Here is a 12,748-nt window from a genome sequence, read left to right as displayed (position 1 = left end):
CTGATCGATGTTTCTCTCTCATCGATGTTTCTAAATCTCTATTCCTCTCCCTTCCTCTCTGTGAAAAATCAGTGAAATATATTTAAAAAATATATGATTATTGAACTAGATGTGATATCTCCCTCGAAGTCTAACATTTTATCCTATACCTTTTAATTGCAGATGGTATTACAGATGTCCCCGTTTCCCACGCCCTCCCCCCTTCACCCAGCCCACCCTAGGCCTACACTTTTGATTATATTTTCAGTGAATTCATCTGATCCGGGAGTTAGAAATTGCATTTTGGCACATTTTAGAAGACTCCTTCCATCACACCAAAGCTGCTGCTGATTCAATAAGCACAGAATGTCTTGTACCTTTAAAGTAATAGCACCTCAAACAGGTAATTCTTCAATTGCTGAGGCTGAAAGTAAATGATACATGATTTTAAGGGAAAGGCTGAGTCATAGCTAACACCTAAAAACTTCACTTCCTTAAAAAACAAACAACAAAAACCAACCTTTGTCCTTCTTAAGTCTGACAAACTTACATCTTAAGATGGAGTAAAATGAAATAACATTTGAAAAGGCTATGGCCACTCATATCATTTTGCTGGGTACTGTCAGTGCTGGAAACAAATGCAGAGACATCAAATATATACACAAAATCATAGAATCTCAGTGGAAGGCCTTCTAAAAGTCATTTAAACGAATGGGTTCCAGAGTGTGGGGTTTCAAAAGCTTATAAAAGTTAAAAAAAAAAAGAGGGCAGATAAAATGTCAACTTTAATTTTGTCAAATAAGGATATTAGCAAAACAACAAAACTGCTACCTACCATTAGCACCATTTTATAAAACCGCAGCATAAAGTACAATTCTATTTTTTAAAATTTATTTATAAATTCATTTTTATTGACTTCAGAGAGGAAGGGAAAGGGAGAGACAGAAACACCGATGGTGAGAGAGAACCATGGATGGGCGGCCTCCTGCATGTCCCTCCTGGGGATGGAGCCACAACCCGGACATGTGCCCTCCCCAGGAATCCCACCCTGACCTCCTGGTTCCAAGGTCCACGCTCAACCACTGAGCAACACTGGCTTGGCTACTCATTTATCTTTAAATATGTTTTTATTGATTTTTGGAGAGCCCTGAACAAACCCAGCCAGTCCTGGGCTGCTTTCCTCTGCCTCTCCACCAGAGGCGACAGCTCCTTTCAAAACAAATGGAGCTGGGCTAGGCCAGACGGGGGCGGAGGGAGCGGCGGAAAGATCAAAGGTTTAAAACCGCCTCAGAAAGCGAAGGTCAATGCCCAACTCCAAGACCTGAAGCTTCCATCTTACAAGAACAATGAAGGTGACTCCTCTCTAACTGCTCCGGAGGCCTGGCGCCGCCAGGCCTTTCCGGGACCGGGCGTTGCCGAGGTGACTAACAAACAGGTAGCAAGACTGGAACAGCCGACGACCGGAAGTGAGAATGAGCCGGGGGCGGGAGTGAGGAGCTTGCCACCGCGCGCCTGCGCAGTCAGCCGGGCTGCAGTACGCATGAGCAGTTGGGCGGTGACGGGTGACGCTTGGAGCGTGAGCCGCGACTTTCACGGGTCCGGTTCCGCCCTCTTCTCACTGCCGACCCTCCGGGGCTTGTGCTGAGAAGTCTTTCCCAGAGTGCTCTGCGCCGTGAAGAAGCGGCTCCCGGGGACTGGGGGCATTTTGCGTTGGCTGGAGCCGGAGTAACAAGATGGCGGCGTCGGCGGAGTGACAGGGGTCCCTCCGGGCGGGAGCCGGCGGCAGTGGTGGCAGCGGTATCACCGCCCTAACTCACTGCGCCCCTTTTCCAGCCCGCGACGTCGCCGCGAAAGCGAGGCAGTGGCGGCCGCCCGGACACAAGTGGCCCAGCCGGGGAGCCGCGAGAACCCCGCACAAACTGCAGCCGAGCAAAAAGAAACCTGACTGGGCGGCCGTGATCGGGTTCCCCTCGGCGGATTCGCGGCCCTGTGACGCCAGAAGCCGGCGTGCTCGGTTCCCTGCCGCCCTCCTCCGCAGCCTTGCTCAGGGGACCAGCCCAGCGGCCCGCGTCCTCCTCTCCGAGGTGTCGGGGCTGGGCCCCAGCCTCCGCCTTCGTCTCCCACGATGGCGAGCAGCAGCGGCTCCAAGGCCGAGTTCATTGTCGGAGGGAAATACAAACTGGTACGGAAGATCGGGTCTGGCTCCTTCGGGGACATTTATCTGGCGATCAACATCACCAATGGCGAGGTAATCCCCTGGGGTGGGGTTCGCGACGACGCTGCTCCTGCTCCCCCCGCCCCCCCAACTGCTCGGACCTTCTCCCCCTCCCCCCCCCAACGCACGCACCGGGGTCCGGAGGGAGCCCGCTCCCCTGGCTTAGGAAGCTCTCCCACGCTCCTGCCCTAAAAGGGAAAGACCACGATAGAAAGCTTGGGTGGACTGGGAAGTTTCCCCGTATTGTAATCTATTTTACCGTCGTTTAAAGTGAAAACGGCAAAATCTTTTTCCTGCGATATGTGATTATACATATATATATATATATACATATATATATACATATATATATATATATACACACACACATATATTAATTCGAGTGGGCTTCTTGTTCTAATCAGGACGGCTTCCGATCGCCCGATTTCTTCATAACCTCTCCTTGGGTTTTCTGCATGAATCATTGCCCTGCACTGGAGAGGACGTGCGGATTTCGTCACTGCCCCCTGAAAAGGCCTTTGAGGCCGGAGCCCTCCTTTTATGATGACAAAGGGAGCTCTCTCCCCGCGGCCTCCCACTTTCACCTTCGGGTCACGAGTTGGAGCCTGGCTAATGTCTCCCTTCCTTCCCGAGCGGCATGGAGCCCGCAGGGACGTTGATGCCATGATCCCCTCTCCCCCCCGCAGGAAGTGGCCGTGAAGCTAGAGTCCCAGAAGGCCCGGCACCCGCAGTTGCTGTACGAGAGCAAACTCTATAAGATTCTTCAGGGTGGGGTTGGCATCCCCCACATACGGTAAGAACCCCGGCGCACGGGTCGGGAGTGGGGCCGGGGCCGAGGCAGGTAGCAGGACCAGCTGCAGCCGGGCCCTGGGACTTGAGTGGTACCTGGTTGCCTTTAGCCAGTGGTTTCCTTTGAACCGTTCGTCGGCACAAGCACCGAGTACAGTTCAGTTTGTCAACTTAATGTCGCTTTTCCGTGGCTGGCACTCGGCCCCGTCCGGCGTGCGTCGTCCTTCCCGAGGCGCTGCGGTTCGTGGGCCTGCGGGTCAGCCCCGATCCCTGCGCGGCGCGGTCGGAGGCGGCTTCCTCCGCCGGCACCTCGGATGCGCTGGGTTTGCCCGGGGAGGTGGATGTGGAGGTGCCGAGGGGACCGGCCCCGCCAGCGCGGGCTGCTGTTGGAGCTGGCTTGGGAAATGGCTGCTCTTTTGTTGTGTTTTTGTTCCAACATGTCTTCCTCCTCCGCTTAGAAAATGGCGGAGCGACGTGACTCCACCGCATTTTCCTGCCCTTTTCTCTGCGTGGGTTCGCAAGGGAAGGTGCCTCGGTTCCCCCGTTAGCGGACCTGAGTGGATTAAACCTTTGAAAAGCCAAGAAGAAAGCTGCGGGTGGTAGTGGGGTTCAAGGAAGGAGATGGCATAATGACAGTCTGCGATCTCTGCAGCAGATGCGACGTGAAATTACTAAATTATACTATGCGAAGTCCTTCTCAAGGTGTTAATTACTCTCTCAAGAATGGCAGTGTTGGCTGCATTTCAGTCTGTACTAAATTTCTACGGGTAATGGCAAAGGCAGTTTGAGCGCAGCGCTATGTTGAAATTTATACTTAGATCTCAGTTATATTAAAAGAAAGCTTCATCACGAAACCACAGTTTGATAAGTAACTTTAACCTGTTGAGTTGTCAGTCACATCAGGGAAAATGTTTAAAAGGTTTTAGAATAGTTTGGTTTTTGAGATTAAAGAGTCCTTTCCTAGAATAGATACTAAAAGATAGCTTAAAACCCAGCGATTCTCCAGCAGTTACTCAAAAATAACAAAGATCCAGGGTAGTTGAGAATTAAGTGGAATTGGTATGTACTGTGGCTTCCTTTTCCAATTTCTATTCCTCCAATCTTGAATTAAGGGCTAGATTACATACATTCATTCTGATGGGGAAACAACCAGATTAACACTATCCTGAAACAATTTCCAATGTTGATAGACATTTTAAAGGGAGAATTGAATAATGAAATGTTCTGTTGGTTGTTAAGTGATAAAGTAAATTATTTGGAAGAAAATCCCAGGTTTATCTTTTGAGATAAAGGTTAATATGAAATCTAAAATGATCCAGATTTGAGATTTTAATTCCCATCCCTAAAAACAAAAAACACCCTGCTTTGTGGGAAAGTAAATTTGTTACTGTGGAAGAATGAAAATTTCTATTTAAATACCTACATATTTTCCTTCTCAAAGAAAATGTCAGTTGCATTAGCCTAAAAATTTTAAACTCTTTTCCCTTTGTATGTAATCTCTCCATCCCTGGCCCCGGTTGATTTGCTTTCATCACTAGTTTTTCCTAGAATTTCATGTAAATGCAATCATATATGAGGTAACATTTGTGTCTGGCTTCTCTCACTTAGCATAATGCTTTTTAGATTTATCCATATTGGGAGATTTTGTAAATTTCACAAGACAGGTTGAATTTAATATATTTGAAATCATTTTCAGAAGGCATTTTTAAAAAAAGGCATTAAACACCTGGCATTTTCAGTGCTGAACCCAAATTAAATACATGCCTTTTTATCCAGTAGCTTTTATTTAATAACGACACTGGTACCTAACAAGAGTAATGGTTAATATACTGAATAAGCAATGATTAAAGGAAATTAACTTGTGAACAAACTAATAGGCATCTATTATAAGATGTGTACCGAGAGTTGTGGCAGTTATAAACTGTCTGTGGGTAGAGCTAGAGAGATTAACCTGGCTTTCAAGTTAAGGCTTTCTGGGAGAGGAGATGGGATTTCAGGATCTGGCTCTACCAGAGCTTGGTGAACTGGTTGGGGCAGGCATCCAGGAATAGAGTGTGGCTTCTGGGAGTAGTCTCAGGCAGAAATGTAGTAATTGGATGAGGGTGGGGAACGAGTAAATTTGTTTTAGGAATGATAGGTTCAGTACATAGACACAAAAGTGGTTCATTGGTTTTAAGTATGGAAATTGTTTTTCCACTGAAGCAGTAAGGATTAAGAAAGACTTAGATAAATCTTTCTTTGGGTGGCAGTTTTTTCCCACATTACCTACATATTGTATACACTCAATATTTATTTGGTAAATAGTGAATTAAACTGACTTTAGTTTAGCTAGATTGAATAAGGCAATCTATATGTTATCCATTGTTTCAGACATGTTGACACCCCCTAACCCCCATTTTCTTTAATATATTTTGATAGATCTGAAAAAAAGAGCTGCAAATTACCTGACCTACATAGCAGACCTGCCTAATCAGGTCCCCTTACCTAGTAAGGACCTTATTAAAGTATCTATTGTTACCTAGAGACATAGCATCCAGTGTAAAGAGCAAGAGTGAGAGGATGACATTCAGTCTTTTGATATTTTTAAGAAACTGAAATCCTTGGACCTTGTGAATTGGCCTCTGGGAGGTCAATTAAAATTACTGTGTTTCTGTTACAACACTCTCTTTCTTTGTGACACTCTGAATTAATGTGTTCTCCAAAGAAACAATTATGGTATAACCAAGCTCTAGATCTGCCATGTGCAGACTGAGTAATCTGGGGTTAGTCAGTGCCTTAACCTCTTTGGGCCTATCATTTTCTTAGATCTGTGAAATGAAAAGGTTATTACCAACTTAGTAATTTTCTAATTTTGTTAGAGTGGGAGAGTTCTGGACAGAAAGGTTTAAGGTTTCCTACTCTTCTGGGAAAAGTTTTGCATATGAGCTTTTGAGCAGGGATTTGTTTGAACAAGTTTCCCTACTTAAAGTCACTGGCCTAGTTGATCTCAGAAATTTCAACCCTGACATTTTAAGACTTGTTTTCAAATAGAAGCTAGAAACCATTTCATCACAGTTTGATGTCATGTTTAGATCTTACCTTTGAATGTTATTTAGTAACTAGAGACCCAATGCACAAAATTCATGCTGGGGGGGGGGGGGGGAGGTGTCCCTTAGCCCGGCCTATGCCCTCTTGCAGTCCAGGAGCCCTCAGGGGATGTCTGACTGCCCGCTTAGGCCGGCTCCCCGTGCTCACCAGCCATGAGCCCAGCTCAGGGTTTCTGGCTGAGTGGCGCTCCCCCTGTGGGAGCACACTGACAACCAGGGGGCAGCTCCTGCGTTGAGCGTTTGGCTGATTTGCATATTAGCCTTTTATTATATAGGATTAGACTCCACTAAAGATTCTTAAAAATGACATCTCTGTGAGGGAAACCTCAGGTTATTGTTTAGATGGAAGTATATTAGTAAAATCTACTTTTATAAGGAAATCATGAATAAAGAAGTTGGGAGGGGCACAGGACAATTGTTACCTTGTATTTTTAACTTTTTTCCCCCCTCTGAATGTCAAGTATTATAGAAGATATTTTTAAAGTACTAATTAATCCTTCCTCTTCAGTGTTAAAAGCAGCTTAAATTTTAATCTTAGCTTTTTAGCACTGAGGATATATCCTGTAATAAATTCTAATGCTGTTATCAGAGAACAAAGGTGACATCTGTACTGGGTATGTCTTTATTAGAAAGATCACTGAATGCACGAGAAATGTGATTTGAACTCATAGGGTAACTGAATCCACAGTATACTAAAGATACTTATATTGGCTTATAATGTATTCCTAGTTATGGAATGATGTAATGATGCTTAGGTAGCATTTTTGACTGGATGAGACCTGAGAGATACAGCCTAACACCTCATAATACAAATTAGACTGTTGACTTTCAGAGGGGTACTAGAGTCTCCTAACTCTGAATTTTCCTGTGAACCATTTTCACTTTATGCCAAGGTCAAGTCATGCCAGTTCACATGCCCCACACCTTTTCATTTGATGCTGCAGAGCCATACTTTGCCTCCTTTACTTTATGGCATTGGCCTTATACAGAGAAACTGAAAAGCTCTTCTATAAATGGATTTCTTGTATTATTGTTTAACTAGATGCTTATAATTTTTGTTCTCCCTTTTCAATCTGTGGGTTGAAGGATGAAAACTTTTTTTGTATTTTAAATTGGAGTAAATATTTGTGAACCCATGTGTAGTATAGTACATGGATTTTACTACCTTGGTTTATTTTTAGAGTTAGATCAGTTTGTTTCAAAATATATTTAAGCTGTACCTAAAGCAGCATTTACTGGTAGTAAGGTTTTCTCATTTGTCAATGTTTATAGTAAGAATGTTAATGTCAAGAATGCTATAAAAACAAAACTAGAATTTGAAGCACATGTTATAAATTGAGTATTTTACTCTTATTCTGTTTATATTAAAATTAGTCCTTGAGTTTAACAGAAGTTTTTCTGAGGTTAAATGAGTACCTTAATAGCTTTCATAATAGAATGATTACCTAGTTTAAATGATGCTTTTTGTTATTTTGTTTCTAATACCATCTCAGGTAGTTCTTGAAATGTTGAAGGACTAATAGCTTTCATAATAGAATGATTACCTAGTTTAAATGATGATTTTTGTTATTTTGTTTCTACTACCATCTCAGGTAGTTCTTGAAATGTTGAATGACCAATAATCATACAACATGAACTAATGCATGTCTTAATGGGGTTTTTTTTAAATGAGGTGTAATTTACAGAGTGAATGTTCAGATTTTAATGTGCCACTGATTCGGTTTTAACAAATGCATGCACTGGTGTAGTCCCTACTGAGAGAAAGAATATTTGATTTTTTTAAAAATACTGCTAATCTTCAATAAAGCTACGCTCTGTGACAATATAGGTTCCTTTTTTATATATATATATGTTGGTCTTTTGGATTACAGGTACATATTATTTTTTCTGAACTTTATGTTATTTATGCAGGGCTGCAGGTTAGTAATATTTATTGACATGAAATATACTGTTAGATTTACCTAATAAAATAATCAGGTAGGGTGGTGAATGCTTAGTAGCAGTTGAGCTCTTTGCCTTACTCTTTTGAAGAACTAGAATACTGCTTTTTTTTTCTTCTTATCTGTAAGGTATCAGTGAAATGCACTGTTTTAATGGGGGACTTCAGAAGTGCTGTTTAAAAAGGTTTAGCATATTCTGATCCTCAATATAAAGGGAAAATGGGAAAAGTTACAATGAGAATTAGGATTCCGTCTGTGATGTCATAGATTTGAACCTGAAATGAAGACTGTAATTTGTAATATCAGCTTTCATTTATAAAAGGGATTTTGTAAGACCAACTAGGTCTTAAGAGGTTTTTTAAAAATGCATTATATAAATTGATGGGATGATAAGGATAAAAGATACCTCTTTCATTCTCTGATGTAGTAATAATGTGTTCTTACTTTAATGTATGGTTGCCTTTTATTCATCACATTGATAAATGCTATTGAAATAAGTGGGTAGTTGGTTCACTTCATTGTGGCTAAACATTCCTTTTTATGTCTTCATGCAAGAAAAAATATATACTTGCCCATTATTCAAGCATTGTCCTGGTCTTATTTAATCATTACAACAATCCTCTGAGTTGGGTTTTCATGTAAATTGTGAGTCAAAGTGGTTCATTTGCTTCAAGTCACATAGCTAATATGTTATTTGAATAGATTTTACTGCCTTTCAATTATACCAATGGTTCCCCAACTTTGCTGCATATTGGAGAACTTTAAAAAATACTGACACCTAGCTTCTAGCTAACCTGAACTACTTGTTTTGATTTAATTGATGTGGGGTATGACTTAGTCATCATAAGTTATAAAAGCTCTGGTGTGCAGCAAAGTTTAGTAACCACTGTACTGTACCATATTTCACAGATTAATGATAGTGCTTCCCTGTTTACACCCACCGACTCCCATTTTTTCTTAGAACTACAAATTGATAAGGATTCTTACTTGCCACCTCCTATGAATTAGATTAATTCAGGAAACCCTATACTACCAGGAAACAAAGTACTGGAAAGTACACTGTAATCTCATACTATCAAATACTTTGATTTCTGAAAACCAATATGTGAATCATTTTCCTTTTCTCTTAAATGCATTCCTACAGGAAAGCATTCTAGAAATTTCTTGAGGGAAAGAACTGTGTCTTGTTGATGAAAGTATCTTTTATGATTCTTAGAATAGTGCTGGGGGAAGAGAAGGCATGATTCATTTTATCTATGTGCATTTACTTTTTTAATGGAGCCCTGTAGAAAGTTATGGCTCACATACAGAATTTTAGGAGTACCTGCATTATTAACTCCAGTTCCTACCAGGAATATTCAGCATCTCTGTATTATTTACTACTAGAGGCCCAGTGCACGATTGGGGCCGGGTAGGGACCACAGGACCGTTCCAGGGTGTGTCCGCCCATCTGGCCCAGTCCCGATCAGCTGGACCCCAGCAGCAAGCTGACCTACCTGTCTGAGCGTCTGCCCCCTGGTGGTCAGTGCGCATCATAGCAACTGGTCAAACGACGGTCGGACACTTAGCATATTAGGCTTTTATTACATTGGATTTCTTAAATATTCAGCTGAACTCACTAACTGGCAGCCAGTTTACAAAATGTAAACTAGCGTGTTTAGGTTTGAATTCAAATCATTAAATGCCAGTGTCCATTAATTTGACAGTAAAGGCTTGCTGTTGTGGACATTCATCAGTTTAGGTGTCTATTAGCATCTCAGTGGTGTTGACATTTTGGAATTTATTTTCGTTCTAGTTCAGCAACATCAGGAAGTTAATTTCCCTATACTGCCAGATAATGGAAGGGGCCAAAAAAATAACTTTTCTCCTACCTTCTAAGTTCTAGCTGAGTTAACATGAGAGATTAACAGGAGAAAATATCCAAAATTTATTGTGGATGTATGTGCAGGGGTGCTATAAACATATGAGACCCAAAGGAGCATTAGGCTGTGGAGGTTTTTACCAGTATATGCCCTTTCGGACAAAGGAGAAAGAAATGGGGGCAGAGGCCTGAGATTTTAAAGCCCACAATTTGCAGGTGGATGAGAAAGAGCAAAGATGGTAAACAAATACCTGTTGGCCACCCAGAAACAACACAGAAGAAAGTTCAAACAGGCATTGCTAGGTTTCTCCCACTCTGCCACATTTCATATTATGATGCTAAGCATATGTTTCCTTCCTTTAAGCAGGAGTTTCTATCTGCATTTCTGTAGGCAGGTAACGGGGAGAGTGAAAGGTTAATTCGGAGTCTTGTTTTTTAATAACCAGCTTAAATCAGTATTTCCAAAGTTATAGTTTGGGGTGGCAAAACTTTGATTCCCTACACAGACTATTCTGTCCCTTAGGTGGCTTTTATGAAAAGACATGTTGAGTTTAAAGTGACAGAGTAACCCAAGTTTCGCTCATTTATATAGTTAAGTTAGTAGCAGAAAATACAGAACTAAACTTAGGCCAGGGAATTAGGACTGGGGGTAGATCCGAGCAAGATTAGGGTAGAAGAGATAGCAGAGAAAGTAAATTGAGAATGACTGGTGGAATTCAGAGTTTATCAAGGGGAGAGTTGGGATAATGGGCTATTGAAGTCAGAAGAAGCCAGTTGTTAGGAAGAGGTAATATACATCCAAGAAACAGACAGGAAATGAGATTTTTAAAAGGTTTGGGGTTTTGCTATGGAATGAAGCCCAGTATATAATGATGTTTAGTAAATATACATTTACTAAATATATTTAGTTGACTCAGTGGTATGTTCTGAGAGCAGTTTGGATGATGATGTCAAGAGTAAACTTAAGAGACAGGATCTTGAAAATGTAGATGCTACATTTTATGGTATATTATGGTACTGACTCAGAGCTCATACTTTTTAATTGTTCACTGAGGACTGACATGAATAACCTAAAGATGAGAAGATAAACGGCATTGGAAAAGAAAGACATTTGCCTATTAAAACTTTAACTTTTAAACTTGTATAATTATTTGGCTTATTTGAATCAAACGTGAATAGGTGCTTGCTTTTGCCTTTAAACTTTCAGTGCAGAGAATATTCTGCATTCCTTTTGTTTTCCTTACCTGTCAAATCAAGCACTTAGTGTTTTACAGCCTCTTACTTGGTTTTTCATTCTCTAATTCAGCAAATGTTACTGAGCATTTCCTGTATATAAGGCATTGTGCTGGATTCTGGAACTATAGAGTTGTGAACAAGACAGATATAGTGTCTGCCTCTATTGTATTAGGATTTTCTTTTTTGTGTGTGTTAGGATTTTCTAGAGAAACAAAACCAATGGATTATATATAGGTATACTGAAAGGGATTAGGAGGGATTGAATCACACAGTTATGGAGATAAATCCTGTGATCTGTTGGTCTGCAAGCTAGAGACCTAGGAAAACCAGTTTAATTCTAGTCTAAGCCTAAAGGCCTGAAAACCAGGGGTATGGATATCATGAAGAGAGTAAATTCTCCCTTCCTCCACCTTTTTTGTTCTATTCAGGCCCTTCACCTTGGGAAAAATGATCTTCTTTATTTAGTCTGTCATTCAAATGTCATTCTTGACTCATGTGGTAGTTGTCACTGACACCCCAAAATAATGGTTTACTTAGCTTCGCTTAATGCAGTCAGGTAGACACATAAAATTAACCATTACACCTATCAAGTTGATACTTTAAAGGGGAAGACCTACATTAAAAAAATACATTTTATTTCTGTTGTTACTGTCCTAGTCATAGGAATGGAACATAATTGGGTGTTTTAATCTGAACTGCATACTTATGAAAATTACACTGATTTGTTGCTCTGGGAAGTCCTTAGGTCTCATAGCAACACGTTATTTATTTATTTGTTTGTTTATTTTAGTCATTTCTAAGATATTTCCATTTTTATAGAGAATCCTCCAAAAAAAACCTGGCCTCAAATCTCCAACTGTAGTATAACATGTCTAGTTGGTTCCCCATGCCACTGTCATTCCTTCCCTTTCTATTTTCATATTGCATTCTGATGCCAAGGCTAACCCTAAAATATTGATTTAATTATATTAAGTTCCAGCCACACTCTTGATAATTCCCCCAGTTATTTATAAAATTTAAAAGGTCTTTACAGCCCGAAGCTATCAGCCACCTTGACTCTCCTTCAGTAGGTCTGTTCTTGTCCCTGTCTAGCATGCCCTTTTCTACCTTCCCTTTCAGAATGTTGTCCCTTCTTCAGGATCTGAGTGTAACAGATCATTTTCATGAGGCTTCTTTGGACAAATTTTGTTCCCGTGATGTTTTGGTTTTCTACATTTTATGTTAACATTTTTTGTCGGCCCCAGTGACTTCTGAATGTATCATCTTACATTTCTGTTTTTATGTGTGTCTTAATATTTTAAACTAGACTTAGGCTGGATATGGGTTTAGGGGAAAGGAGATGAGAACAAAGAAGTGGACCTTGCCTTCTCTTAGCATATTCTTAAGACCTTAAGGCACCTTTTTTTTTTTTTTCAATAGAAGTTAAAAGCTTCCAGAATAGAAATAGGAAATATAGAGGTGAAGGTAGAAATTGAATAAATAGGATTCAGATAAACAGAAGACTGTTCCTGGTTTCTAATCTGTGTATAATAATGTCTGGATGAGTTAGACAGGTGGAAAGCACAGATGGGGAGAGTATGAGGTGTTAGCTTTAGAAAAATAAGCTCTATTATACATTTCTTGAGATCAAAAGGAAGTATAA

The 12,748-nt window shown here is 41.0% G+C and overlaps 1 protein-coding gene across 9 annotated transcripts in view; it reads left to right on the top strand.

Annotated features, from left to right (window-relative positions):
- Positions 1-1,102: 1,102 nt before the first annotated feature.
- The window catches only part of CSNK1A1 (casein kinase 1 alpha 1), a 38,462-nt gene continuing 26,816 nt past the window's right edge, over positions 1,103-12,748 (top strand). For all 9 annotated transcript variants that reach the window (XM_081091036.1, XM_081091033.1, XM_081091031.1 and 6 more), the window contains exons 1-2: positions 1,103-2,227; positions 2,881-2,987. In XM_081091036.1, the coding sequence (XP_080947162.1) occupies positions 2,105-2,227; positions 2,881-2,987 (230 nt within the window). In that variant the 5' untranslated portion in view covers positions 1,103-2,104. The remainder of the gene's footprint in view (positions 2,228-2,880; positions 2,988-12,748) is intronic.

The sequence above is a fragment of the Myotis nattereri genome (genome assembly GCF_964212035.1).
Source record: "Myotis nattereri genome assembly, chromosome: 5".
Taxonomy (NCBI): domain Eukaryota; kingdom Metazoa; phylum Chordata; class Mammalia; order Chiroptera; family Vespertilionidae; genus Myotis; species Myotis nattereri.
The sequence above is the reverse complement of the archived record's forward strand: the minus strand, read 5'-3'. Positions and strand labels throughout refer to the sequence as shown.